Raw genomic sequence first — 27827 nt, 5'->3', positions numbered from 1 at the left:
TCTCTTCATAAGTCAAGACGGGACCTATGTGACACTGGTCTTAAAAGCTCACGCAGTGTATCACCATTGGTTCGAGCAATCGGATTACAACTAGGGTGGCCACATATGCATCCCCAAGCATTGCCATGTTTAAAAGGCTGAGCTTTCGCCATCTCCCTAGCAGTCACAACAGTAGCTGTGATGGGAGTCCGGCAATGCAGTAACACAATAAGCAGCACCACTCCCGGTTTCTGCAGCTGCTTCTCCTCCCTCTCCTATGCTTCCTGGTTACAAAGGAAGTGCACATCATGGGGTTATGGAGCACATGCTTACTGTGTCTCTATCCTGTTGGCCTTCCACTCCTCTATTCAAAGTGCTGTTGGAACCTCGGGGCAGCCATGACACAGGGAAACCTGAGAAGGAAGAAGATGGAGAAGAGCCTAAGAGAAAGGAGTGGAGCTGAGGAGGAGATGGAGAGGTACCCGGAAGAAAGGAAGTCAAAACAGAAAGGGGAGCAGAAACTAGGGGAGATGAAGAGTAACTCTGAAGGAGCAGAAGGTAAGAGGGCAATAAAACCAGAGATGCAGAAAATAAAAAGATCAGTGTCCAAAAAAGTGGTATCTAGAATCTAAAAAAGCTGGCTTAATGGTTAAAGGAACCAGGGAAGCCAGGCTTAAAGCCCTGCTTCTGCCACTGCCACTCCTTGTGACCTTGGGCAAGTCATTTGATCTCCCATCCCATCATGTACCTACTTACATGTCGGTGTTAAAAGCGCAAAAATGCCCCCATGCACTCGAACGCGGGCCGCATGCAAGCAGATTTTAAAAAGCTGCAAAATACGTGCGTATGTACCCGAGAGCGTTAAAGAAATAAGGGGCTGGGAAAGGGGCGGGGCCAAGACTTGCGCACGTAACTCCGAATTTTAAAACCACAGCGCTGGCACGCTAAATATCTGCGGAACTTTACTGCTGCTATCAATAAGGAGCAAGTCTGTGTAGATCTTGAGTTTTAGGGCTTGTAGAATAGGGTGAGGGGTCTGGGTCAACTGGGGAGTGTGTAGGGTGAAGGACTAGAGAGGTCTTAAAGACCTCACTATTAACTGGACAAACTGGTGGACTAATTGCGCCCACTCTCCCGACGCGCGCCCAGGCCACTCTCCTGGGCTCGCGATTCACTATGCAAATGAGGGCCTGCGCTAATAAGGAGGTGCTAGGGACACTAGCGTGTCCCTAGCGCCTCCTTATTGGCAGAAGCGGCGGCTGTCAGCGGGTTTGATAGCCGACAAGTAATCTTACCGGCGTCGGTTGTCGAACCCGCTGACAGCCACAGGTTCAGAAAACGGACGCCGGCATAATTGAGCATCTGTTTTCCAACCCGTGGGCCGCAGGCAGATTATATATATATTTTTTTAAGACTTTTTATCTATATTTATTTTTGGGGCCTCCAACTTAATATCGCTATGATATTAAGTCGGAGGGTGTACAGAAAAGCAGTTTTTTCTGCTTTTCTGTACACTTTCCCGGTGCCGGAAGAAATTACCGGTAACTCCTGCCTTTGGGTAGGCGCTAATTTCAGAGAGTAAAATGTGAGGCTTGGCTGCACATTTTACTTTCTGTGTCGCGCAGGAATACCTAATTGGCTCATCAACATGCATTTACATGTTGCGGGCACTATTAGTTTCGGGGGGGGGAGGGGGTTGGCTGCGCGTTTTCCAAGCACTAATACCCCTTATTGTATAAGGGGTAAAAATAGCGCATCGAAAACGTGCGGCCAAACGGGGGCTAGCGGTGCGCTCGGCCTCGCGCAGCATACTGCATCGGCCCATATGTCTATTGTTAATCTGATTTCTTAAATAAGCATTCTAGGCAGTCTTTTGTGGAATTAAACAAAAAGTTTATTAGCAAGAGGAGTAAAGGAACAGCTACAGAATCTTACTAAACATGCACACAAGATTCTGAAGGGACTGGGATCAGATCTCTGCCAGCTGCCTGCAAAAGTAGCAAACACCTTTATACCTTGTCCTATCTTGAACAGGCCAGCATTTCTTCTCTGACCATATAAGGTATTTCCTCTGCCTTTCTTTGTGTATTACTTTCCTGTGTCCTGAGTACACAGCTCTTGATATCTATCTGTTACTTGGCATATGCATATCTTAACGAAGGACGTCTCCTGATTGTTCAGAGTCTGAGGTTCAATACACAATCCAGTCAGCGTTTCCTCATTAGGAACAGAGAAACAATACACAACTAATTATTATTCCTCACTATCCCTATCCCTTGTCCTGCAGGTCCCTTTTCTCCCCACACCCCCCATGAGATTCTGCCTCTCTCCCTCCCTCCCATCGCAGCAGCATTCATCCCAACTAGTGATGGCTCCAGGCTGCTGGCACTAACTTTCAAAAAGGAGATAGAGCAGCTTTTAAACTAGAACAAGGGGGAAAGCCGACAGTCACTCAGCAGTGCATGGTTAGGAGAAATGTATCCTTGAAGGATACTAATGAAACAGGAGAGTTAGGGCATCCCAACAGAGAGGTTCCAATAAAAGCAAACATAGTCCATGTGCCTATATGTAAAAAATCACCAAAGCTAATGATATCCAAATTATCCCTAACAACTGAAAAGCAGGTTGTTAAACAAAAATATTTTGGGGTAGAAATCCCATGTGTGGATAATACATTGAAATCGTCGGCTCCGTGTGCTGCGGCAGTCAAAAAAGCAAACAGAATGTTGGGAATTATTATAAAGGGAATGGTTAATAAAACTGAAAATGTCATAATGCCTCTGTATCGCTCCATGGTGAGACCGCACCTTGAACACTGTGTATAATTCTGGTCACCGCATCTCAAAAAAGATATAATTGCGATGGAGAAGGTACAGAGAAGGGCAACCAAAATGATAAAGGGGATGGAACAACTCCCCTATGAGGAAAGACTAAAGAGGTTAGGACTTTTCAGCTTGGAGAAGAGACGACTGAGGGGGGATATGATAGAGGTGTTTAAAGATCAGATTAACTAAAAATAAATTACTGATGTATATATTATGGTATTACTAATTAAGCTCTCCCTAAAATGTACTTAAGTGTTTTGATTTCAAAACTGACTACATTTATCTAAATGACTTCCTTGTGTTACTCTGCCAGTCTATGTCTAGTTATTCTGTGTAGTCCAACCCCCTAATTAATGTGCGAGCCTAGAAAGTGAGGTAGGAGGGGGTGGGAGTTGGGGTGGAGGGAGAAATCCCCTTCCCTTCTACTCTATCCTTCTAAACTTAAGCATTACAAATACCCAGGAAGCAAAAAAGCAATGTGAAATAAACCTTTTTCAAAACTAAAAAGAACAAAAGCCATTAAGAAAAAATATCCCTCTTCAAAATAAGATCTCAGCAGTTGAATTCTGCGCCAGAACAAAAACATTACCTGTTTGTAGCTTAGCTCCTGTTGCGAATGTGGACCCGAGCCGAGATGAGGTCACTACCACCAGGAGAGGGCCGGGAATCCCAAGAGCTCCTTCAAGAATGTAGACAATTACATTGATCATCCACTAGATGGCAGAGCATATAATAAAATAATAGCTCATGGAAAGGTTGGAGATGGAGTTATTATTGGGTTTCTAATGATGTGTTTCCTTTAAGAGGGTTAGGGAAGAAGATCCTCTAGAGGGAGTATTCTCCAAACTTTGGCAGGAGATGTTGGGAAGGACCCACCAGGAGTGTGAGGTTCCCGGGAAACCTCTCCCCAAGGAGAGGGCTCTACAGGGGCTTTCTCCCTCAAGGACAAAAGGCCCAAGGCTGGAGAGATTTTACTCCCCAAGGGCAAGGAACTAGAGAACCCGTTCTGTTGGGGGAGTGATCTGGCACCACAGTCAGTGGAAGACCTTAAAATAAAGAGGTTTCAGAGAAGTGAGAATTTGGTACCCTGGGGAAATCCCTTGCTATTGCCTGGAAGAGAAGTCTGGATGCAGAATGGAAAGGATGCAGCATTTCCTGGGTGATGAAGAGGTTTACTGTTGCGATCGTCACTTCCCGACGGCTTCACTCCGCCTACCTTTCCTTTTTTGCGGCTCCTCCTGCTCTTCACGGACGCCTGGCTGCTGCGGCGTCCGCCTGCCGTCCTCTCCGGCGTCCCCGTTCCGGCTTGGGCGCTGCCTCCCGCCATGTTCTACAAGTTCCTTAGAGTGCGCGTGCTGCGCGGTCCTCATTCTTATTTCCTCTTGGCGCGTTCCTCAGGGGCGTCCCCCTGTGATGACGTCACGCTGCCCGGATATTTAAGCCTACAGTTTATTGCTAGCCGTTGAGTTAGCAAGGGGAATTCTTACGGATGGGAGTCGCTCTCCGTACCCAGCTACTCTGCCTCTCCAACTTCCATTGGACTCTTTCTGCTAACGGGGTACCCGCTCCTCGGGGCCCTCGCCCCCGGATCGCCCCTTTTGTAAAGTCCCGGGCCTTACACGCGTCCCGGGGCTTTATGTTCGTCACTGGGCCTTTTTAAAATAGGCCCGGCACGTGTAACCTTTTTAAAATCTGGCCCATAGTGTTTTCTCTTTGCACAAGCTTATAAATTATAAACACATTGTTGCCATATATGAAGCCGGTTTAATGTAATTTCTTATTAGAGATTTGATTTTTATGTTATTATTTTATTTGTATGTTATTTATATTCTTATTGTATAATTTTTGTTTTTATTCTAATTATGAGTGTTTACTGTAAATCGCCTAGGATTATTGATGGGCGATAAATAAGCCTGTAAATAATAAATAAATAACTGATGATCAAACAGGATTTATTAAAGGGAGATTTCTGTAAATAACACCAGGAGGCGGCGGTTTAACATTTTACATCTAGCTAGAAAGCTCAAGATTCCCAGATTGATTCTGTTATTGGATGGCAATGTATTGGGTTTATATGTTCTTGTATCTTAAAAGATTTGGCTTCCTGAACAATTCCTGGGTTGGACTAAGGCCCTTTGCAGAGGTCCTAGGGAGCAGGTTAGGGTTAATGGTCTTCATCCAAGTCCTTTTTCTTTTTATCAGAAGAGGCTCCAGACAGGGCTGTCATGGTTACTCTTTAACCTGGCCCTGGAGCCTTTGCCCAAACGATCAGGGAAGTCCATAGATAGTTTAGGGTTTATATTTGCTGTGACTGAACCGAAAATAGCTTTACATGCAGATAATATTCTTCTGCTTTTTCCAGAGGTGGACAAACCTGCACCTACCCTTTTTTAAGTTATTAGAGTCTGAAAGCAACATTGATTTATTGTATATTCACATACTGCATGTATTAATGTTTCCAGCAGTACTGCAGACTTATGTAAACTAAATTATCCTTTATTTATCCAAAAGCTCACAACAGATCTAGACAGATGGCCATGTTCCTTTGTCGTTACTCAGGAGGGCTTATCTAGTAAAGATGATGGCATTATTGCATCGATTGCATTTATTTCATAACTTACCTTTTAAACGGGTGAATTTTAAAAGCCCTCCGTGCGCCAAAGCCGGGAGAAATGCCCACAAATTGGGCCGGTGTGCACTGCACAGATTGTTTTTTGGGCGTAAACACTTCTGTGATCCGGTGCGCGCCGAGCTCCCCTGCCGCGTAACTTCACTTCTGCTATGGATGATGTATACGTTGAAAAAGAAAGACAAATAGGCAGATCTGCAGGGTTTTAAGAGTGGGAGTGAAGGCTATTAAACTAGGGCATTTTGGAGGACCTCTCTCTTAACTGGGTGAACTAGGGATGAACTGGCAAAACTGGGAAGAGCGTCGGTGCACACCCCTTTTAAAATCCCCTGATTTTGCGCAGTAGAAGCAGCATTTGTGTGCACGTGCAGGCGCCTACTTAAAATCTGGTACATACGTGCACTTGGCCAGGTTATTTTATAACACGCGTAATTTATAAAATAGCCATGTTCCTGGGCGCAGGTTGATGCATGTACGCACATGTGCGCCTGTGCGCTGGCTGGAAAGTTACCATCTTAGCCGGCTATGTCATCCGGCTAACTCTGAACATCAGCTAGCCAGCTACCTTAGCCGGCTAACTCAACTTTTCCCAGGTGTGCCCCAGGAACGCCCCTAACTTATCTGACTAAATTCTAGCTCCTATCATACTAGCTGGCTAGAATTTAGCCGGATAAGTGCCCAAATATTCAACCAGCCAGCTAACTTCTGAGTTAGTTAGCTAAATGGTTTTGAATATGGACCTCCACGTTAATATATTTATTTTATTGTATTTAACATATTTTAGTTTTGTGTTGCTGATTTATTGCTTTATTGTGCACCATTTTGAGTTCCTTTTTAGAAAATAAAATTGCCCCTCTTCACAGCTATCTTTGGCTGTCTTCCCTCTGGATGTTCAGAGCTGGCAAGACATAGGGCTCAGATTTTGGGGCCAGATATGGCCTGGAGCTCTTAAGTCCTCGGACGTAGAGGAACGTGGTTACCAGCACAGTCACATTATCGTTTGTGTAGATCAAGGAGGGAGATTAGAGCATTAAGAGGTAGCAATGTGTTAGGAAAAACTCTTACAAAGTGGGGAGCTGGTAAAGAAAACTCCAAAAACGATTTCACAACTTAATGGCTCCTTAGGTAACGCAGGCCGGACAACAGAAATGAGCGCTGCCGCTCTTAGCGGTCGATGGAATGCAGATTTGCTCCCGGAATTGGATGCGCGGCATCTGGTGTTCAACTCAGCAGCTTTCACTGTGTAATAAAAAGAGGGAATTAATGTTTAAGGCACTGCCTAGCACATATAGATACCCACTCTGTTTTTCTAAATTCAGCAGCTCCAGTCTGTTGTGCTGGCAAGGTTGTGGGATGTGCATTCAGTCATTGCTTTGGTTGTGGACTTGTCTGCTTGATTATGTTTCTTGGGCAGACGCCCGTCACAAGTGTTGACCAAAAGAACAAAGCAGCCGGTTTCCATTTGTTGCATCCAGCGAGAAGGCTGTAATGGCTGAAATAGCCTCCCTAGAGCAGATCACCTGGCTCCTAAGAACAGGTTGGCAGCCAGACAGCCCAGTGACTCCGTTTTACTGACAGACAGTTACAGAAAGGTGCGTTCAGCCCAACGCACAGGCCTTACCGCCGCTGTAACACAAGGGGTTTTACACTCACAAAATGCGCGTTCTAAAATGTGCAATCAGCCCAGCGCCCTCGCATGCAAATTCCATGCCAATGAGGGCATTAGGTTTGCCCTCTCAATGCAGAGAGGTGTGCTGGCGGGACACGCACTTTTCTTTTAACGCTGAAAACGTTACGCCTAGGTCAGAGGCGGCGTAAAGTTTCCAGAGTTGGCGTCTGGTGATGGATAGGGAAAAGAAAAAAAAAAAAAGATTTTCCTGAGGCCGCTGGCTAGCTGATAAGTGCGGACGTCTCCAGGTATGTGGCCGAGGATAGGCACTGCCACTTACCCAGATGAATCAGTCCTGACTTTCCCTTGGCAGCGCCCCCTCCCCTCCCAAGTTACAAATGTACATTCAGCCCATGCCAAACTCCTGTTTTAACTCCTGAGGCATCAGCATCTCCTCAGCTTTCTGCATCGGGAGTTTAAAAATAGGTTACCTGTGCATTAAAATTGTGCCCGGGGGCTCTCATCGACCTGTCTTAGGCTTGTCACGTGGGATCCTGTCATTTCCTTTTGCATGGCTTGTAACTCTGGTGTGGGGGGAGGGGGGGGGTCCTACCTATTGATTTTGCCCCAGGACTTTCGGTTGAACAGGATGCGAGTTTCACCAAGTGCAGCAGAGCCGGGGACGCCCCTCACTAGGACCCTGGCACTGCTGCTTTCTTGCCAGCTCTCTCTGCTTTACTTACCTGTAGTAAGTGAAGAAAGTGCTGTTTTTGTGGTTTGGAGCTGCTTGCTGGTCCCTCCAGCCCACTCCTCAGTCTCCCGCAGGTGACCTTTCGCCCTGTATAAGCTTGGGCTGTTTCTGTGGTTTGCTTTAGAGAGGAGGCTGATCTGGCATTGCAGAGATGCTCATCCCCTGGCTTCAGGAATGAGATTTCCTCTTATTTCTTTCTTTACCGGTTTCATATCTGACGGTGTTTCTGTTTTCTCATTCTAGAAATTCCCTGACTGCTGCCTTTCCGTGGTTCATCAAATTCTTTCTCTCCCAGCTCCCCACCCTCCGTCCCCGACGCCTGCACCAGTCCGTCCCAGCCGCTCCCCCTCACCTTCCCAGCTTTCTGCCAGGGATCGTTGCCATTTCCCAGATGCTCTCTGCATCCTGATTTACCAGAAATCATGGGATCGATCTCCCTTAAACTTTAACTGCCCTGCTCCTCAGCCAGCCAATGAGAGCTTCTCCTCCCCTCCCCTCCCTGCCCCCATGCCCCCCTGTTTTTCCCTCTTTCTCTCTCCCTGCCCCACTCGAGCTTCGTCACACGCCCAGGACTCAGGGTTTAGCTGGGAATCTGTTGACTTCCAGGTTCAAAAAAAAAAAAACCTCAACAGACCAGGTAAAGAAAAAAACCTCAGCTTTCCTATTTTAGCTTTTCTCTCTGTTATTTGCAGCCAGAGATCTAGTGACCTGCGGTTTCACTACAGAAATAAAAAATGGGAAGATGCTAGACAGGGCAATTGATCTTTATCTGTCCTCCTGTTCTGTGCTTAAGGTGGCAAAGAGGGCAGGGGAGCTTTGGGTTTTTTTCACCCTCCCCAGAGAAAGATGGGAGACAGAGGAAGAGAGAGGGAGACTTGAAATAACAAATAGAGAGCCCACCCCACCAGTGGAGAGAGAGCAGATTTTCAGATGGAGGGGCTCGACCTGCAGACACAGGAAGTTAGGAGATGGGTGCAAGCAGTGATGCACTGCAGTGTCCCCTAAACCGTGAGCTCTAGGAGGGCCACGTCCTGTTCAGTGCCCCTTGCTGAGACTCTGCTGAGTGCTGGGAAGATTTTGCCAGGGCACTGCCAATGGTACCACAAACAGGGGAACTCACTGCAGAGTGACTGTCGCTGCACTCCAGATTTAACAGGCAATGCGATTTTTCCCCCGTAGTATTCAGCAGCAGTGCAGCAGGGAGAAGCTCCAGGGCAGATGGAAGTGTGAAGCGGCTCCAGAGGAGCCCCCTGGACCTCTTGTTGCGATATAAGTAGCAGTGCGATGAGAGAAGTCTGTAGGCTAAAAGCAGAGATGGCTCCAAGCACCGGATTCCAATCTCGGATTTCTTCTGGAGCAGGGGATGGGGCAGAAAGATGAAGGAGACCAGATCTTCCTCTCACATTGTATCGTGTAAACTGCTTACATAGTTTGTACCGATTAGGCGGTATATAAAGAATGACAGAGGCATGGTCTTGTAACAGATTGGCTCCATTCATTCTCCAGACATTAGGCAGGCAATTTGCAAAGCTGTTTACTGAAAGTGGGGGGCTTCCATAGCGCGCATGCTGATAGCCGGGCCAGAAAGAGGGATTCCAGGTCAGGGGAGCATTCATGGGATTTTCAAAACTATAAATGCAATTTTATCCCCCCACCCCCCGAGCACCAGCACCAATATAGCAGGTGTAAAACGTGCAGGCGCTCGTAGCAGGTGTACGTTACGCTCACTAACTGTGAAAGAGAAATCGCCCCGGGTAGATTGAATTCTCTGAAATTGCACTCGGAGCAGCTGTAAAGCATGCACGGGGCTCACAAGGCGTGGACTTTCAGATGCGCTAAACAGGGGCGTTCCCGGGGCCATGTTTAGGTTTGCAGAGGGTAAAGTACACAGAATGGCGCATGCACTTTTCCTCCCCTTCCTTTGCCCGCAGAAAAAAAAGACAACAAACTTTCAACCTTTTGTTGCAGGAAAGTTTTAAAGTCAAAATCCTTGTTGACAGAGAGCAGAAATTTAAAGTAGCTTCAAAGGAGAAATAGAAAACTTTCAGTTAAATTCGACGGATTTTTCTAAGTTCATTTCTGGCAAAACATCTTTCAGAGTATTTGGGTCCCTTTCCAAAGTCAGGGATTTAAAAGGCCTTGGCCAACAGTGGATGGGAAGCTTCAGGGATTCTTAGTGCCTGGAGTAACTTGGGGTGGTCGCAGCCTGGGAAACAGCCAGTGGGATAAAGGAGGCAGACTCTGGAAGTTTCCTTGTACAATTTTATTTACAGCACAAAACACAACACAGAGAAAACTGCTCACTTTGCAGTGCTGGCAACAATCAAACTCAAACGTGACGGGTCTTGGCATGCGCTGGCTTCCTGCCTGATTCCCAGGGTCTCTTTAACCCTTGGGCCATGACTCTTGACGCAATGGTGAGGGGGAGCCTCCTTCCACCCAGAATCCCTTGCAGGGCTGGCTCTTAAGGAAGACTCGGCCAGATAGCCATGCCTGGTCCCTTAAGGTATTCTGAGGGAGTTTCCAGTAGACTCCCTCACATATCCTCAGCTCAGCCTTGCTGCGATGAGCACCTGCCTGCACTAGGGACACCCCTCTAAGACAGGAAATTTGCATTAGTGTTTTCCTTTCCTATTCTATGTTGGAACTTATAGATGAAAGGTTGTAGGGCCAGGAACAACCTCATCAACCTTGCATTGATCCATAGGAGTGGTTGATGATCCATCACTAGTGTGAACTGCCACCCTAGCAGATAGTACTGAAAGGCCGCTAATGCTTACTTGACCACCAAGGCTTCCTTCTTGATTGTCAAGTATTGCCTGTCTCGTGGCATCAGCTTCCGGCTAATGTATGTGATGGGGTGTTCTTAGCCATCCTTCTCTTGGATGACGACTGCTTCCAAGCCTACCTCAGAGGCATCGGTTTGCACCATGAAGGGTTCAGTGAAGTCTGGACTTATCAGGACCGGTTCGGAGCTTAACACCTCTTTCAGAGCCTGGAAGACCTTCTCTGCTTCGGTAGACCACTGGATCTTCTCTGGGGCTTTCTTCAACAATAGTTAGGTGAGAGGTTCCACCTTCTTTGAGTAATTGGGTATAAATCTCCTATAATATCCCATGAGGTCTAGGAAAGCTCTCACTTTCACTTTTGTTTGCAGGTCAGGAACCCAGGTAATCGCCTTGATCTTTCAGGGCTGTGGATGGGCCTTCCCTTTCCCAATGGTATAGCCGAGGTACTGGACTTTATGCCCTCCCAGCAAACACTTCTTGAGATTTGCTGTCCGTTCTGATTTCCTCAGACTTGCTAGTACGGCCTGGAGTTAACTTAAATGTGTTCCCCAATCCAGGCTGTGTACCAAGATGTCAACCACGTATGCAGTGCATACCCCTGATGCAAGCGCAGCAGGCAGTCAACTAAACATTGAAATATTATGGGGGGATTCGTGGAGTCCAAATGGAAGAACAGTGAACTGGAAGAATCCCCCTGGTGAAGAAAATGCACTTTTCTCCTTTGCTGCTGGTGTGAGAGGCACCTGCCAATACCCTTTTGTAAAATCTAGGGTAGAAATATACTGGGCAGATTCCAGATGCTCAATAAGCTTATCCACTTGGGGCATCGGGTACACATCGAGCTTTGAGACTTTGTTGACCTTCCTAAAGTCAATGCAAAACCTGATGCTGCCATCTGGTTTCGGCACCAGTATGATGGGTGAGGACCAGTCGCTGTTAGATTCCTCTATAACGCCAAGCAAGAGCATCTCCTTCACTTCGGCCTCAATGATACAGTGTCTGGCTCTGGGAATCTGATATGACCGTTGCTGCATGACAACTCCAGGAGGCATAATGATGTCATGCTACACAAGGTGGGTTCGACCCAGTAGGTTTGAGAAGATCTCCTTGTTTTGCACCTCTAGCTGCTTTAAATCAGCTTCCTGTGTGGAGGAGAGTTGCTCTCCAAAAGGAACTTTGGTTTGGTCCACTTCTGGGGAGACCTCTGGGCCAAACAACTTCTCGTACCAGTTTGCACACTGGTGCAAACCACTTCTTCAGAAGGTTTACATGGAAGATTTGAGTTTCTTCAGTTTATCTGGCTGGACTATTTTGTAATCCACAGGTCCTGTTTTCTCTCAGACTTCATAGAGCCCTTGCAAATGGGCTCAAAACTTGCTTTCTGAAGATGAGAAGACAAGGATGTGGTCCCCTGGCTGGAATACTCTTTGGACAATGGAGAGATTGTAAGCTTGGGCTTGGGTAGTTTGAACGTTCTCTATACATTTTATTCATTTATTTTATTTATTTTGGGTTTTTATATACCGGCATTCGAGAACGCAGTCCCATCATGCTGGTTCACATAAAACAGGGGTGCATCGTAAATATAAACTAAAAACAATGGTGCGGAAAATGCAGTTACATATAACAGGGAGATTGGAACTTGGCAGAGAAAGAAGAGAAAGGACAGGTTATTAATTCAAACATGTAAACAATAATGGAGATGGTTGGGTGGGTTGCCTCTCCAGCCTTTTTTAGGTGATCCTGGAAAACATAGTAAATGAGGTTCTGCTTGGGGTTTGCCTTATCTTCCCAAGTCTCACAAGCTATGTCCAAGATTCCTCTCAGTCTCCTCCCATACAGTAACTCAAAGGGGGAAAGCCCTATCGAGATCTGGGATACTTTGTGGATTGTGAACAGCATGTAGGGTAGCAATGAGTCCCACTGCTTGCCATCTTCATCACAAATTTCCTCAACATTTGCTTGAGCATTTGTTTGAAGTGCTCAACTAGGACATCAGTCTGAGGATGATATTGAGGTAAGCAGAGTTTTTACTTTGAGCAAGGTGTAGAGTTGTTTCATTACTTTGTATGTAATTCTGATCAGTCAGGATTTCCTCAGGCAGCCCAAGTCATGAAAAACCTCCTAGGGCAGTTGCTACCATCTGGGTCTTTATATTCCGTAGTGGTACTGCCTCTGGATATCTCGTGGCATAGTCGAGACTGGGCATGGCTATCTGGCCCAGTCCTCCTTAAGAACCAGCCCCGCAAGGAATTCTGGCTGGAGGAAGGCTCCCCTCAGCATAGAATAAGGAGTAGGCCCCCAGAAGGGTTAGAGAGGCCTCAGGAAGCCAGCGTATACCAAGGCCAGTTACATTTGAGTTTGATTGCTTCCAGTCTTGCAAGGTCCTCCTGTAATGTATCACAGTCTGCTTGTGATTTAACTACTCTGAATAATTTTGTATCTGCGAATTTGATAACCTCACTCGTCATATTCCTTTCCAGATCATTTATAAATATATTGAAAAGCACCGGTCCAAGTACAGATCCCTGAGGCACTCCACTGTTTACACTTTTCCATTGAGAAAATTGACCATTTAATCCTACTCTCTGTTTCCTGTCTTCTAACCAGTTTGTAATCCACAAAAGGACATCTCCACCTATCCCATGACTTTTTAGTTTTCGTAGAAGTCTCTCATGAGGGACTTTGTCAAACGCCTTCTGAAAATCCAAGTATACTACATCTACCGGTTCACCTTTATCCACATGTTTATTAACCCCTTCAAAAAAATGAAGCAGATTTGTTAGGCAAGACTTCCCTTGGGTAAATCCATGTTGACTGTGTTCCATTAAACCATGTCTTTCTATATGCTCTATGATTTTGATCTTTAGAATCGTTTCCACTATTTTTCCCGGCACTGATGTCAGGCTCACTGGTCTATAGTTACCCGGATCACCCCGGAGCACTTTTTAAATATTGGGGTTATATTGGCCACCCTCCAGTCTTCAGGTACAATGGATGATTTTAATGATAGGTTACAAATTTTTACTAATAGATCAAAAATTTCATTTTTTAGTTTCTTCAGTACCCTAGGATGCATACCATCCGGTCCAGGTGATTTGCTACTCTTTAGTTTGTCAATCTGGCCTACTTTATCTTCCAGGTTCACAGTGATTTGATTCAGTTCATCTGACTCATCACCCCTGAAAACCATCTCTGGAACCGGTATCTCCCCAACATCCTCATTAGTAAACACGGAAGCAAATAATTCATTTAGTCTTTCTGCAATGGCCTTATCTTCCCTAAGAGACCCTTTAACCCCTTGGTCATCTAATGGTCCAACCGACTCCCTCACAGGTTTCTTGCTTTGGATATATTTTAAAAAGTTTTTATTATTAGTTTTTGCCTCTATGGCCAACTTCATTTCAAATTCTCTCTTCATCTGTCTTATCAATGTTTTACACTTAACCTGACAATGCTTATGTTTTATCCTATTTTCTTCAGATGGATCCTTCTTTCAATTTTTGAAGGATTTTTTTAGCTAAAATAACTTCTTTCACCTCACTTTTTAACCATGACGGTAATCGTTTTGCCTTCCTTCCACCTTTCTTAATGCGTGGAATACATCTGGACTGCACCTCTAGGATTGTATTTTTAAACAATGTCCATGCCTGTTGAACACTTTTAACCTTTGCAGCTGCACCTTTCAGTTTTTTTCTAACTATTGTCCTCATTTTATCAAAATTTCCCTTTTGAAAGTTTAGTGTTAGAGCTGTAGATTTACTATTGTCCCCCTTCCAGTTATTAGTTTAAATTTGATCATGTTATGATCACTATTGCCAAGTGGCCCCACCACCGTTACCTCTCTCACCAAATCCTGCGTTCCACAGACGTCGTTGGGAGACGCTGCCGTTGGGCTTGTTCCTGGAACACTTCCATTCATGTCCCTTTTTGTACAGGTACATTTTGCAGACACGCACAAAAAAACTGTGGGCACAAAATTAATGCATTCAACAGGGAAAAATATTCAAAACTCAGTTTTTTGAACATAACTTGAGAATCAACGTCTAAGAGATTAGTCTAGTATGTGTGCATACAGGAAGTAGACATACTGTAGAGAAAGGAGATGGAGCTCAGGCCAGTGTTTCAGATTGCGTATATGTGATTGGGGGTGTTAGATACAAGGAGATGAGAGGTTAGGGCACTGTTTGAGTCTGTGAGAGGAGGGAGGGATAGATCAGTGACTGGGTCTGTGTTGGATAGAAGAGGAAGAGATTAGGGTTAGGTTGCTTGACACCAACAGGTTTTCTCTTTTCATCCTTAGCTCTTCATTGCTGTCTCACATAATCATCCCAATGAGGGTTGGACTTATCTTCCTCTTGTTGGTTACGACCATAACCTGTTCACAGTATCCCGTGAGTAAAGTTTTCTCATGCTTTGTGGACAGTGATGCTGATTTCTGCTTAGTGATGCTTCTTACGAGTTTGTACTTTTGTTTTATTATTTTAATTATTGCCTTCTGGGATATTGGGACGGTCATTTTCAAAGCCTGCAGTGAGCTTGCAGGCCCACAGGTACAAAGCAGCCTCTTGTGGAGTCTCCCTTTGAAAATCTGGGCTGCTACAGGAAAGCGGGCCTGCGTACCTGAGTATGAGCAGAAGTGCCTGCGGGAATGTAAAGTGTGCCTGGACGTTCATAATGACAGCCTCACAGGCACTTTGATGTCTTGCCTCCAAGCCGGCCCCTACTTTTGGACTGGGAAAATGTATGCAGGCTGTCATCTGGCATGCAAACTTTTAGCCGCATGCACTGAGGGCAATAACCAAACCCCGCTTTTATCTGGGTAAATATGAGTTCACCCCAGAGACGTCATTAGCACCAGGCACACGGCGTCTGTGCCCTGAGTCTCAGCAGCTCCGCTAATTTTTTTTTTTTCCCCCAATCGTAATTTACCCTGCCAACAGGCTGCCACTGCAGGTAGCACTACACCATCATTCACTGCTGCACCGCTCAGCCATGTGTAACAGACATGTAACAGGATCGGGCATCCCCCGGTGGGCCGGTCGCTCTAGTCACGTGGTCTGCCGAGCGCGGCCGTGACAGAGCCACGCTCGGCAGACCATGTGGTATCTCCTGGGCCGGCCTGGGCGGCGAATCCCCAGGCCGGTCGTCATCGGGAATCCGCCCCTGGCTGCAAACCAGGGAAACCAGGTTTCAGTTAAGGCTGACTGTCCTTATATAATAGTGAAATCAGAAAAGGACCAGATGGCCCATCCCGTTTGCCCTGCAAGCTTCTTATGATAAGGGTAGAAATATTTACAATCAATCAAAACCAAGCAACTGTCAAACCCATAACAAATTACTGCTAGCAACATTTTTATTGCAGGAGGAGCCTTCTTGATAATTCAGGCAAGGCTGCTTGATGTTCTTTGCTCTGGGACTTGGCCGTAGAAGGCAGCTCGCGCATGTTATAAAATCGGGCGTAGATTTGTTCGCACCGGGTTGGGCGAACAAATCTATCCCCGCGCGCACCTTTTAAAATTTGGCCCATTATGTACCTGTGATGGGGAGAGAGAGTATGTGTGAGAGCCTAGGCATGTATATGAGACAGGGAGTGTGTGAGAGAATCAGTGCGTTATTGTGTGTGTGAGAGAGAGAAGGTAACGTTTGTGTGGCCCTATCACCCCGAATCCACGAAAATCTCAGGGTGACTGAAATCAAAAGATCCCAGGTATAGAGAGCAGGAGATTTTTTAAATCCTTATTAGTTTTAATTATTGGGTATAATTTGATTTTTTTGCTGTTTTGAAATATTTTATTGCTTTTTTGGGAAATAGAACATGTTTTAATTATTGGAGTTTTTGAAATATTGTATTGGTATTTTAGATATTCTATTCATTAACTGGTTTAAAATATGTATTCTTTTTATGAATATTTTTTTACTATTATGTTTTATATTTCTTGATTTTATTATTTAATGTTTTATGAAGACTGGTAATGTTTCTGTTTTTCCATTGTTGCTCTTCATCTAGAAGCTGGTTTGTTGTGGGTTCTAGTTCAGTTCTTCTCAGCACATTTCTACTTATACTTTCTGGACTCTTTATTCTGTATTTGGTCAGGGTCTGTCTGTGTTCTGTATATGTGATTGAGGTGAGGTAATTTCCTGGCATGTAGTTTCTGTGTAGGGACCTATAGCAGCCTGGCTTGTTCCGGTTTCCCAATAGGAAGTGTATTGGTGTTCTAGGGCGTGATGTAATATTTGCAGAGTTGCCTTTTCATAGATAAGGTTGCTACTGTTTGAGTGCTGGCGGATAGGATTGTTTCGGTATGGGAGGTTTACTATATTGTAATGGTAATTACGTTTATTCATGGCTTTCATTATAAATTTCATAGGAATTCCAAGTGTCTTTTTTGGTTGGCACCACAGCAGTGCATGTAAATATAATATGCAGGTTGTAAGTGATATTTTGCCTCAGAAGTCTGCACTCCTGAATGTTCTTTGTCATGTAAAATTTGTTACAAGTGCATAATTACATTTTGTGTGGCTATAAGAGGGTATGGGAATGTGGGAGGGTGGTGTGTGTGGGAGGCGGCTTCCCTAGGCTATGTAATACCCTTCCCTTGACCATGGATTCCGGGGAGATGAGAATGGGTGTCAGTTTTTAAAAATATAGACCCCTGGAGGGAGCTGCTCTTTATTTGGCGGGCCTGGGATGGGGGGCAGCACAGTGATTGTTCGCACAGGACAGCAACAAAGCTACCACCGGCCCTGCCTGGGAGTTCCTGACCTGGAGCTCTCCGGTCCTGAGCCCAGAATCTTGGACCAGAGAGCCTCTGAGTTTTAAGTTTGACCTTCAGTGGTTAGAAGTAAGAGTTAAAGTTAACTTCACCTATAACTCTGAAGTAAAAAACATTCTGTATTCTATATTTAGCCCAGCATTTTTTATTTTCCTACCAGTTTAGTGCACTTTTCACCTTTAGCATAGATTTTTTAACCACCGTGCGCCATGCATAGCATTAGCTTGTTGTATCAGTCGAAAAGCTGCTTTTTAACACACTAGTTAAAATATGTGGCTAATCTTTAGCCCAGATTATTTAACGCCCAATTATGAGCTGCTGCTGTTTACGGTTGTTGCTAATGGTATCAATTATTTTATTAAAGCACCACTGGGACCTGGGGTGCTGTGACAACAGGTTTTCAAATATTGTAATTGCTGCATTGTCTATAGGCGATGAGTCACATGATTTTTCGTTTAATGTCTTCAAACTTGATTTCCTGCTTTTCCTTCAACACATCAAGGTGGCTTACAAAAAATATAACAGTATATAAGCATCCCAAAGACAGGATTTATTATTCACTTCCTTGTGTCATTTTGCTTTTGCTCAGGTTCCCAACGATGATTCCATGCATCACATTATCAAAAGGAGCATGAAACATGACATGGGACATGGAGACCTCAGCACAGCCGTCTCAGACAATGGCCAAAATATAGATTCTGATCCATCTATGTCTAGCAAAGATCCAGAGACTTCTCAGAGAAAAAGCTTACCACCTCCTCATTCTGAGGACACAGCAACCAACATTACTGCAGACAGCACAGACCACGAGGCTGTTTCCAGCGTGCCAGCGTCAGTTCCTAGTGATGACATGGCTGACGAAACAGGACCAAAAGAGAGAGGGCAGGAAGGGGGCGTGAGTTCATGCCATCCTACTCCAACTAGCATCACTGATACACTGGAACCTGTGACTACCTCAGAGTCCATTATGCAGATTTCGGAGCCCGTTCACCATTGTGCCAATCATACAAGTCCATGGCCCCCTTGCAAGCAAGATCCCACAACGAACCTCAGCAGCACAGAGTTCCTTGCCAACTCCCTGACCAAAGTCTCCCTCAACCTCTTCCAGAACATCATGGCCAAGGATCGGAATGCCAATGTGGTCTTCTCGCCATTCAGTTTGATACTTCTTCTCTCCCATCTTTTGCTGGGTAAGGAAAAGCATGAGCAGAGGCTTTTACCTACGCTCTCACTTGACTTAGTTTTTGGAAAGCCAAACATTTGTGTTTTTCCAAAGGCGCAGCTACTCCCATATTTTTAGGAGTTGCAGTAATAATAAGACCACAGTTCAAAAAATAATTGGAGGCTAGTAACTTCCATCCTATGACTTTTGGAAGACAAATTTCAAAGCTATTTATGTGGACATGTAGCAATTTATCGGTGTAAAATTGGCTTTATGAAAATTGCTCTCCATCAAAGCAGCTACAAGCACATTCATGTGTTTAGGTCAGAGAAGAAAAATGATACACATGGATTTCATTTTCGACTTTATTATATTTACTTATTTATTTCCAGCCATTTATATTCTGCCTAATTACCAGAACATCTGTTCTAAGCAGATTACAAGAAACATAAATAATAAAATGACATACAAACAACATATACCACAATAGTAAAAAAAAATTAATAAACCAATTTAAATAACAGACAAACAATACATAATAAACAATAACATTTAGAACAGTATCATCTATTCAAAAGACTACAAAAGCTTCTTGAAATAAGAGAGATTACAACATTTTCCAAAAACGTTTATAATACTTTACACATGCTATTTTCCTTGGAAGAAATACCCATGCCAAAAGCAGGTGCAAATGTTCATGCAAATTTCAGACTGAAAGTGTGCATGTACACTTGGTGCAAAGTTCATGGGTAAAAGGTGCCCACAGATTTTGCCCCAAAGCAAGCAGGTTGAACATTTCCTCCTTAGAGTTTCAGAAGTGAATACCTGCCAGAATGAGATCATCTGAAAACTTTCTGCCATCTTCCAATCATCATCTCTCAACTATCCTTCAGAAGGAAATATGGCAAAGAGAGCTTTATCTCCCAGAGTTATCCAAGCTTTGGATCTCTCTCCCATGCCTATCCACCCAAGGGTGTATGGCAAGGGAACTCCCTGAATTATCCTGGTATGGATTCTACCATCCCACCCACCCAGGGATGGATGCCAAAAAGACTCTCATCTCTGTAATGTACCTGTACATGCGTAGGATCTCTTTCTGTTTCCCTCCCTCCCTCCCTCACATACACATTCTAATTCCCACACAGCAAGAGCTCCTCATTCTTTGGCTCTTGTCTTTCCAGGCGCCCGGGGGATTACAAAAGAGAGGCTGCAAGAGGTATTGTTCCACCCTCCTAACTCAAACTGTGTCCACACTGCAGTTAATCAGCTGAGCAAATCGAAAGGCTTTGTAGCAGCCTCCGCCATCTTTCACCATCAAGGTAGGTACACAGATCTTAAGCACCAATAGCAATGAATGGGACGTCCAGCATCTCTTGCAGTGCCCAGTCCAGGTGAGATTTTGTACCATGCCTGAATCCTTACCTAGTCAGCCCTGAGTCAGGAAGTTGTAATGACAACAGAGATCAAGGAGCACAGCAGTAATAAAGGCATCATACCTTCTGTTGCACAAAAAATAGAGGGAGATGATATGGAATTTAAAATGGCTGACTTTGCTGGCAATGTTTCGTGGCATAATTCAGATCCCATTAATTCTCTACCTTTGTTTGCATTGATTGAAGAGATGAAAGCTCTCTCTGTTTATAAGATAAATTTTACCAAATGTGTGCTTTGCCCACATCACTTTCTGACTAAACCTCACTGGCCCTAACTTAATTATTCCCATTCTAGTTGAGACCAAAAGCAAGTCAGTGCCTAGGAGTGATGACTTACCCGACCTTATCTAAACTGGGTTCCACAGGGAATGCTTTTGCTGTCCAGGGAACTTGACTTCAATGCATGAGAAGCACAATAATTTATGACCCCCAATTTTCAATAGTCTGCATAAGTTGCCAAATTGCACCTAAGTGGGTCCACAGAGCTCTATGCTAGTATCTCTGCCTCAAAAGTACATGAGCATGAGTCAGTACACACAGGGAAATGCAATCTGTCTCTTCCCATTTTATAAAACTCCATGCATACATTATACACATGGAATATTATAACGTGCATAATAACCCTGCGCTGTACGCAGAGACCTGTGTTTTATCATGAATGGGCATACTCTGTATCTGAAAATACTTGTGCATGTACTTGCAATCACCAGTTCCCAGACACCACCACCAGTTCATCTCGACCTTTCAACACTTCACCCTGACTCCCCCCCCCCCCCCCGTCCAACATTTAACCCAAGTCACCCAGCCAAAAACTGCAGACAAGAGACAAGTGCTCTTTTTAACTTCTGTGACTTCATTAGCAGGTGTAACAGTGTTTGGCCAAGTTCGGTAAAGTTATACCCCATACACCACACCGCTTACTAAATGCTAACTGAAGAACCCTACCTAGAACGCCCCTAAACTGGCCATGTGTCTCCCTGTGAACATTTCCATGTGATGCTACACATATTCACAGTATTTCCAAAATGGCATATATGCTGAATTTGCATATGTAACCACCACGTAACTCTTTGAAAATGGACCTAAAAATCTTGAAGGGAAATTTGTTAACTACTGAGATAACTCTCTCTTTTGTGCCTTCATTCACAACTACACAGGGATTTTTTCCTCTGTTTTATAACCTTCCCCCATCAACCTCAGTCATTGTAGTGTCAGTCCTTGGCTAGAAGGCCATAGGCCATGGTTTCCTCTGGAACTCGATATGTGTACATTCTGAGTTCAGCCTGTCTTGGTTCTGCTCAGATGGGTAATTCTAAGGAAGAAAGATGTTAGTAAGGGGTTCCCTTAAAGATTACTCTCTTTACCTTAGCATACCATGTCACATAAGTCTAACATATCAGCACTGCTTAGAGTTGATGCATCATTTTGAGCTCAGTTAATTAGTTATTAGATTGGAGCCACTCAATAACTCAGTCAGAAATATATTCTTAAAAAGAATATGATTTTTATTTTACATGAGGAAAGTATTTAATTGATCCAGTCACATCATAGATACAGAAAAAATAAAAAATGAAAATGGTTTCTTGTCAATGAGTTAAGTCTGCCAAGGTTTCGGCGTGCCATACTCTGGATAGTACAGCAGCCCTGAGCTTCTGACATCAAGGTGTATATACTCTTTTTCTTGTTGATCATTCATGGACTCATGGCCCAAGAAGATAAATACTAATTTTATTTCAATACAGGTCAAGTCACAATATCTCAGAGATACCTGGCCTCATGTATTTTAATTACTAAAAATTACATATATAAGTCAGGTTACATGGCCAGAAAAATTTAGCTATAAAAAATTATTTGATCTTTACATCAGATGTGCTTTGTCAAGCCACCTGGGTGCATTGTTCTTGCTTCTATCAATCTATTTAATTGACAGAAGAGCACCTGATTACATATTTCTAACTTCAGTGTATAAGTAATGACATTTCAAAATAGGCATTGAGCATCTAAAACTCTGACTAGATTATATGAAATACTACTTGCAATAGGCATATGTTTATACTGATTTCAAAAAGTGAAAAGGCATCATTTGTTAGCTAGAGTTTGGTACTAATTAAGACCCAAACTCTGGGAGCTTTGCCAAACTAGAATACATCAATAACGATGGTCATTCTCTGTTCCTTATCGTAACAAAGTGCTGGCTATCTTCCCAGTTCTAACAGCTGCAGGTGATACGTAGATGAGATAAGAGAAAGAAGAAGAGAAAAAAAATTAGAAACGGTAGCACAGCACTAATAATTTTAAAGGTTCAGAATGGTCATACTTCTGTGTTTTAGACGTACAGGAGACCTAGACACCATGTCAAGCCAGTAGGTGTTGCCATTGTGCAATGGCAGAGCCTCTTTTCCTCTAGGGGCTGTGAATGCTGCCTCAGCAATATCTCATACTCAACAACCGAGGACTACCCATCCCACTCAGAAACGCATGCTCAGGTTGTAACGGAATCTGACAATTCCAAATCAGCCTCACCAACATCTTCAGGTCCACAGATAAGACAATCATGGAAGATGATCATCCTTTGCTGTGAGGGATAGCTGAACTTCGATGACAAATTGGTTTATATGGTTTTAATTGTACTGTACTTACTTCAAAATGTTAGTAAACAAATAGAAAAAGTGGAAAATATAATCTCTAATAAGGGAAAAAGGGAAGGAGGAACAGAAATATAGAGAAGAGATGGAGGAAGAGAGACAAGAAAGAAGCCATTTAATGATCTGAGTAGACTGGTATAATATTTATTTATTTAATTCATTTTTATATCGTTCTGGTTTACAATCACGGTGGCTTACAAGGTAAATATACATAAAATAAAAACAACAAAAACATAAGTAAAATAAAACAAATGATGATCACAATAAATCTGTAGGCATCTCTGCTTCAAAACATTTGTGGAGTCAGGCCAAAGGTTACAGATGTTCTTATTTTGCATTGACCCCCATCTCTGAACTGTTCAGAGAGTTTAGTTATTCTCAAATGCCACTTTAAAAATCCAAGTTTTCAGGTCCTTTTTAAAGATTTTAAAACCTCTCTGCACTCTAAGTTCATCAAGTATCACATTCCACAATTTAGATCCTGCAGTTGAAAAAGCCCTATCTCTAATTTCACTCAAATGGATGCTTTGGATCGATGTTACACTTAATAAGCCTTTATTTGCTGATTGTAGATTGCTTTGCAGGGTGTGAAAGTGTAATGTGGCTCCCAACCAGTCAGACTGTTTATTATTAATGATTTTATGAATGAGACATAGAGCTTTATATTGAATGCGGAATTTGACCGGCAACCAGTGTAATGATACAAACATGGGTGTAATGTGATCATATTTTTTGTTTCCAGTGAGTATTCTTGTAGTAGTGCTTTGGAGCATTTGAAGTGATCTTAATGAAGTAGCTGGCAATCCTATTAATAGTGCATCACAGTAGTCCAAGTCTGAAAAAAATCAAGGTCTGTAAAAACATGAGGAAATCATTTCAGTTTATAGAAACATAGAAACATAGAAATGACGGCAGAAGAAGACCAAATGGCCCATCCAGTCTGCCCAGCAAGCTTCCCTCATTTCTTTTCTCATACTTATCTGTTTCTCTTAGCTCTTGGTTCTAATTCCCTTCCACCCCCACCATTAATGTAGAGAGCGGTGATGGAGCTGCATCCAAGTGAAATATCTAGCTTGAGTAGTTAGAGGTAGTAGGGGTAGTAACCGCCGCAATAAGCAAGCTACACCCATGCTTATTTGTTTTTACCCAGATTATGTTATACAGCCCTTATTGGTTGTTTATCTTCTCCCCTGCCGTTGAAGCAGGGAGCTATGCTGGATATGCATGAGGTATCAGTTTTTTTCTTCTCCCCTGCCGTTGAAGCAGAGAGCTATGCTGGATATGCATTGAAAGTGAAGTATCAGGCACATTTGGTTTGGGGTAGAATAGAGGTTTCAATCATAACAGATGTAGTTTGTTATACCTAGCCTTGATTATGGTGTTAATATGTCTCTTCATTGTTAAGTTATTGTCTATTTACACCTAGATCTCGTACATTTTCATGGTCCTATTGTAAAGTACAAGGATGTATTTGTTAATTTCTTTCGGTTTAGCCATATGGTTTCAGTTTTTTGCATGTTCAATGCCAACTTAATATTAGAAAGTAATTTTTGAATAGCAGACATATATATATATATTTAATGTTTTGAAGGTATATTCAATGGAAGTATCAGCTGGTGTGAAAAACTGTACATCATCAGCTTAAATGCAAAAATGTAAACCCAGGCCCAAGAGAAGTTTGCATAATGGTAACAGGTATATGGTGAATAATGTTGCTGATAGCGATGATGAACCTTGTGGGTCACCTGTGTGCATGATCATGGTATTTGAAAGGCTGCTCCTTACTTTAGATTTTCCGTAAGTTTGGACAAACTAACGTGCCCTCAAGCCCTACCCCTTATCCAAAGATGCCTTAGTGGGCACTGCGACGCGATAATATATTGTGATGATACAATGCCCTGGGAATTGGGTTAAAATGACAAAATCCCCAAAGCTATAGGAGAATTTGTCATACTCTTGCCCTGTTTCAAAATGACTAGAGCACTCTTATTGGCCCATCTCTTACACAACTGCATGGCAGGTCTAGAAGGAACAGTCTGTATGCAGGCTGTTTACTGAGGTGTAGCTGAACACTGGGAAGGTATTGATGATCAACTTGCAAAGTTTTATACAGAAAAACCATGGAAAATGTAAAAACTTTGCAAAGGGACTATCACCACAGTCCTCATTAATAGAGTAATGCATGTACATCATACAAAGAGTGCTTTACGGGAAATTTTAAGGGCAGATAGGCTTATAGGTGGCTTTAGTACGGGGTTTTGGTAGACCTTGGCTCTTGGTAGTAGAGTGGTCACTCACTAGAGGCGCTGTGTGATCCCTCCTTTCTATCCTCACTCTTCATTCAATATGTATCTCCCCTATTGCAGACCTCATCTTCAATGAGTTCTTTGTAAACGAGTCAAAAGAATTTTACGACAGTACCCCTCAAACCCTCACCCAAGAAGCAGACCAGAACCTTCAGCTGATCAACAACTGGGTGGCAAATAAAACCCACAACAAGATCAAGAAACTTCTGGAAGAAGTCCCAGGTGACATCCAGCTTATGCTCCTGAATGCCGTCTCTCTGCGCGGTAAGATGCATTCCGTCAGCAATCTTCCCTCACCCCAGAATAGTGTAAAACTTCTTGATGAGCAGGAAACAACCCTCAGTTTCAGACCCCCTTATACACGGGAGATGCCCCTCCCTGACACATTCGAAGTGGTCCTGACACCCTGATATACTGGAGACACTCCTCAGTCTCTGACCTCTTAATACATACAAGATGTCCTTCAGTCTCCGACGTTCTGACACGCTGGAGATAGTCATCTGTCACTGAACCCCTTGACACACTGAAGAAGTCCATCATTGCTTATTTATTTTATTTATTCCTTCATTTAACACCCCTCAGTCTCCAGTTCTTTGATACACCAAAGAAACTGCCTAATATTGAGCTCCCTGATACACAGAAGTCCCTCACTCTAAAGCTGTCTGCTTGACCTATGGTCTGTTTTCCAGCAAAGTGGATTACGAAGTTTAAAATGGAGAATACAAGAAAGGAAAAGTTTCAAAAACTTGACAAGAGCACGGTGAAAGTTGCTATGATGAACAGTGACAAGTATCCTCTCATCTCCTTCTCTGACCGTGTCCTCGGAGCCCGGGTAAGAGGCTTCACACTCTGCGTCTTTAATCTCTTCTTTCTTTCTAATTCCATTCTTTCTCCAGTTGGCTTCTCGTTTATTTGTTTTCACTCTAGTTCTGCATCTTTCTTTCGCTCTTTGGGCGGACTTCAAATCGGGTCATTAGCAAACTGGTTAAGAGCCTGCTGAGCAGAATTAGACGCCCGTGGTGGAGTTGGTGCAAGAAAGCCCAGGACTGAATGAACATGAGGACAGAGTGTAATTTGTGCCTCTTTCCAAGGCACAGATGAGCTTCATTGGTGAATTGGTTTGTATATAGTGATAAGAGGGCCAGGAGTGATTGAATTTCCCTCTGATCCCAGGAAAGGGCCTGGTGTTCTTCAGCTCTGCAGCTTGAAATGATACTAGGAGGAAGGTGAAGGCTGACATTAAAGTCGTTGGACCAACATCCAGTCAGAGCAGCTGACTGACACTTTTGTTTGACTCCACAGATCGGACGCTTCGGTCTGACTCACAATATGAGCTTGGTGATAATGTTGCCTCAGGGGCCCCAGCAAACTCTCTCCAATATGGAGAAGCAGCTCGATGACGAAATATTCCAGCAAGTGATGAACAGACTTTATAAAGACCCGGTTAGGCCTGCTATGGTATCGATGCCCAAAATCAAAGTAGACACCACGCTAGAGCTTCTTGAACTGCTGGACAAGATAGGTAAGACTTTTAATGATATCACTGCTCTCTGTCTACAGTATATGTGGAAACCTCCATTTTTTGAGGATTTCAAGAAATTACTAAGTGATGACATCACATAGACGTCACAGTAACACCTCGTATGGTTGAGAAGTAGCCTAGCTACATCTCCATTGGAAATCCTTCTGGTAACCAAGTTGATGGTTCCCTGTAATCTGAGGGAGCCCTACATGACAACATCGCCATTTCCTACCTTTCTAGACTCTTGACGTTTTACCTCTGAGGTCTTCTGAGCCCCGGGCTTGAGTAAAGAAAAAACCTCTTCCCCCCCTCCCATTGTGCGTCAGTAGAAAAGCAGAGCATGGCTTGGGGACTGGGGGATATAATCCAGAATTGGAGCTACCTGCATGGGCGAAAGGGGAAACTCACTCTGTGAACACGAGCAGTAAAGAAGAGGGCCTGAGTGCCTATTCACTGCTCTAGTAGAGATGTGTGAGAACAGGATAAGAAGGAAGTCGCTGCTACAATCCCCCTGAGGAACGAGGCCTGGGATTGTCCCCTTGGTCCTGGGGCCCTAACCTTGGGTTTCTCCTCTCTGTTTCCAGGACTGTCGGAGCTCTTCTACAGCCCCAATTTCTGCGGGATGTCTGCCGAGGCAGAGCTGGCGGTATCGAGTGGGACACATCGCTCGCTGGTGGAGGTGAACGAGGAAGGGGTGGAGGCAGCGGGGGTCTCGGCCATTTCATTTGCTCGTACTTTCCATACCTTTGAGGTGCGACAGCCCTTCCTCTTCTTTCTGTTGAACGACAAACCTCGGGTGACTGTGTTCATGGGGCGGGTCACTAACCCGGCTGCATAAGATCTCCCCCTCTCCCCCATTTCATGGCTGTCCCCTGAGAGCAAGCAGCGCTAGGGGTGCTGGTATTGGGAGGAAGGGAGTCCCTCATCTGCACTATCCTTTCAATATGGAAGTTGATAATTTTTTTTTAAGTACTCTTTTTCCATTCTAAGGGAGTATAGTGCTATTGAGCAGCACTATAGCACCTGCAATGGAGCACTTCAGCACGCCCGACCATTGAGCTGGCAGCATTAAAGCTTCATATTCATTAATATCTAATCATGGTAATCTCTTTTCTTATATGTCTCATTTGTATCACTTGTTTTATAGAAATATATCCCACCTGCCCCATCCATAAGTGGCTGGTACGGGTCCCTTTAAACACTGTAGGGTTTCAGATCAGGGTGGTTAAGTTCAAGTTTGCTCTGTGAGTTAGAATCAGCTGAGGCGCTGGCTTCAGGTTGCTCGAGATAACCCTGGATCTTCCCACAGCTTTAATGAGCCCTTTCTCACTGGACCAAAGTGCCCCGTTGCCCTCTCCCTGTCCGTCTCTTGTGATCCCAATAAACTCTCAGAGCCCTGCA

General features: G+C 44.0%; 1 protein-coding gene across 4 annotated transcripts; it reads left to right on the top strand.

The window, feature by feature from the left end:
- The first annotated feature begins 328 nt into the window (after positions 1-328).
- On the top strand, positions 329-27827 carry SERPING1 (serpin family G member 1). 4 transcript variants are annotated; one of them, XM_029574636.1, is made up of 8 exons: positions 329-537; positions 14886-14976; positions 17948-18548; positions 19702-19839; positions 24965-25168; positions 25594-25736; positions 26207-26426; positions 27011-27827. In XM_029574636.1, the coding sequence occupies exons 2-8, from the start codon at positions 14917-14919 to the stop codon at positions 27262-27264; spliced, it is 1620 nt and encodes a 539-aa protein (XP_029430496.1). In that variant the 5' UTR covers positions 329-537; positions 14886-14916; the 3' UTR covers positions 27265-27827. The 4 variants fall into 4 exon arrangements, with proteins under 4 accessions (XP_029430496.1, XP_029430492.1, XP_029430495.1 ...); XM_029574635.1 differs by lacking the exon at positions 329-537 and adding an exon at positions 8307-8430; XM_029574633.1 differs by lacking the exon at positions 329-537 and adding an exon at positions 11907-12027.

Source organism: Rhinatrema bivittatum, chromosome 13 (assembly GCF_901001135.1).
Source record: "Rhinatrema bivittatum chromosome 13, aRhiBiv1.1, whole genome shotgun sequence".
NCBI classification, from domain to species: domain Eukaryota; kingdom Metazoa; phylum Chordata; class Amphibia; order Gymnophiona; family Rhinatrematidae; genus Rhinatrema; species Rhinatrema bivittatum.
This window is presented reverse-complemented; position numbering and strand designations above follow the sequence as displayed.

Coding starts and splice junctions, on each gene's coding strand:
- SERPING1 (XM_029574632.1), top strand. CDS start 8,266: ATGAGAGCTTCTCCTCCCCTCCCCTCCCTGCCCCCATGCCCCCCTGTT. Junction 25,737..26,206: donor ACCGTGTCCTCGGAGCCCGG/GTAAGAGGCTTC, acceptor TTGACTCCACAG/ATCGGACGCTTCGGTCTGAC. Junction 26,427..27,010: donor TGAACTGCTGGACAAGATAG/GTAAGACTTTTA, acceptor CTCTGTTTCCAG/GACTGTCGGAGCTCTTCTAC.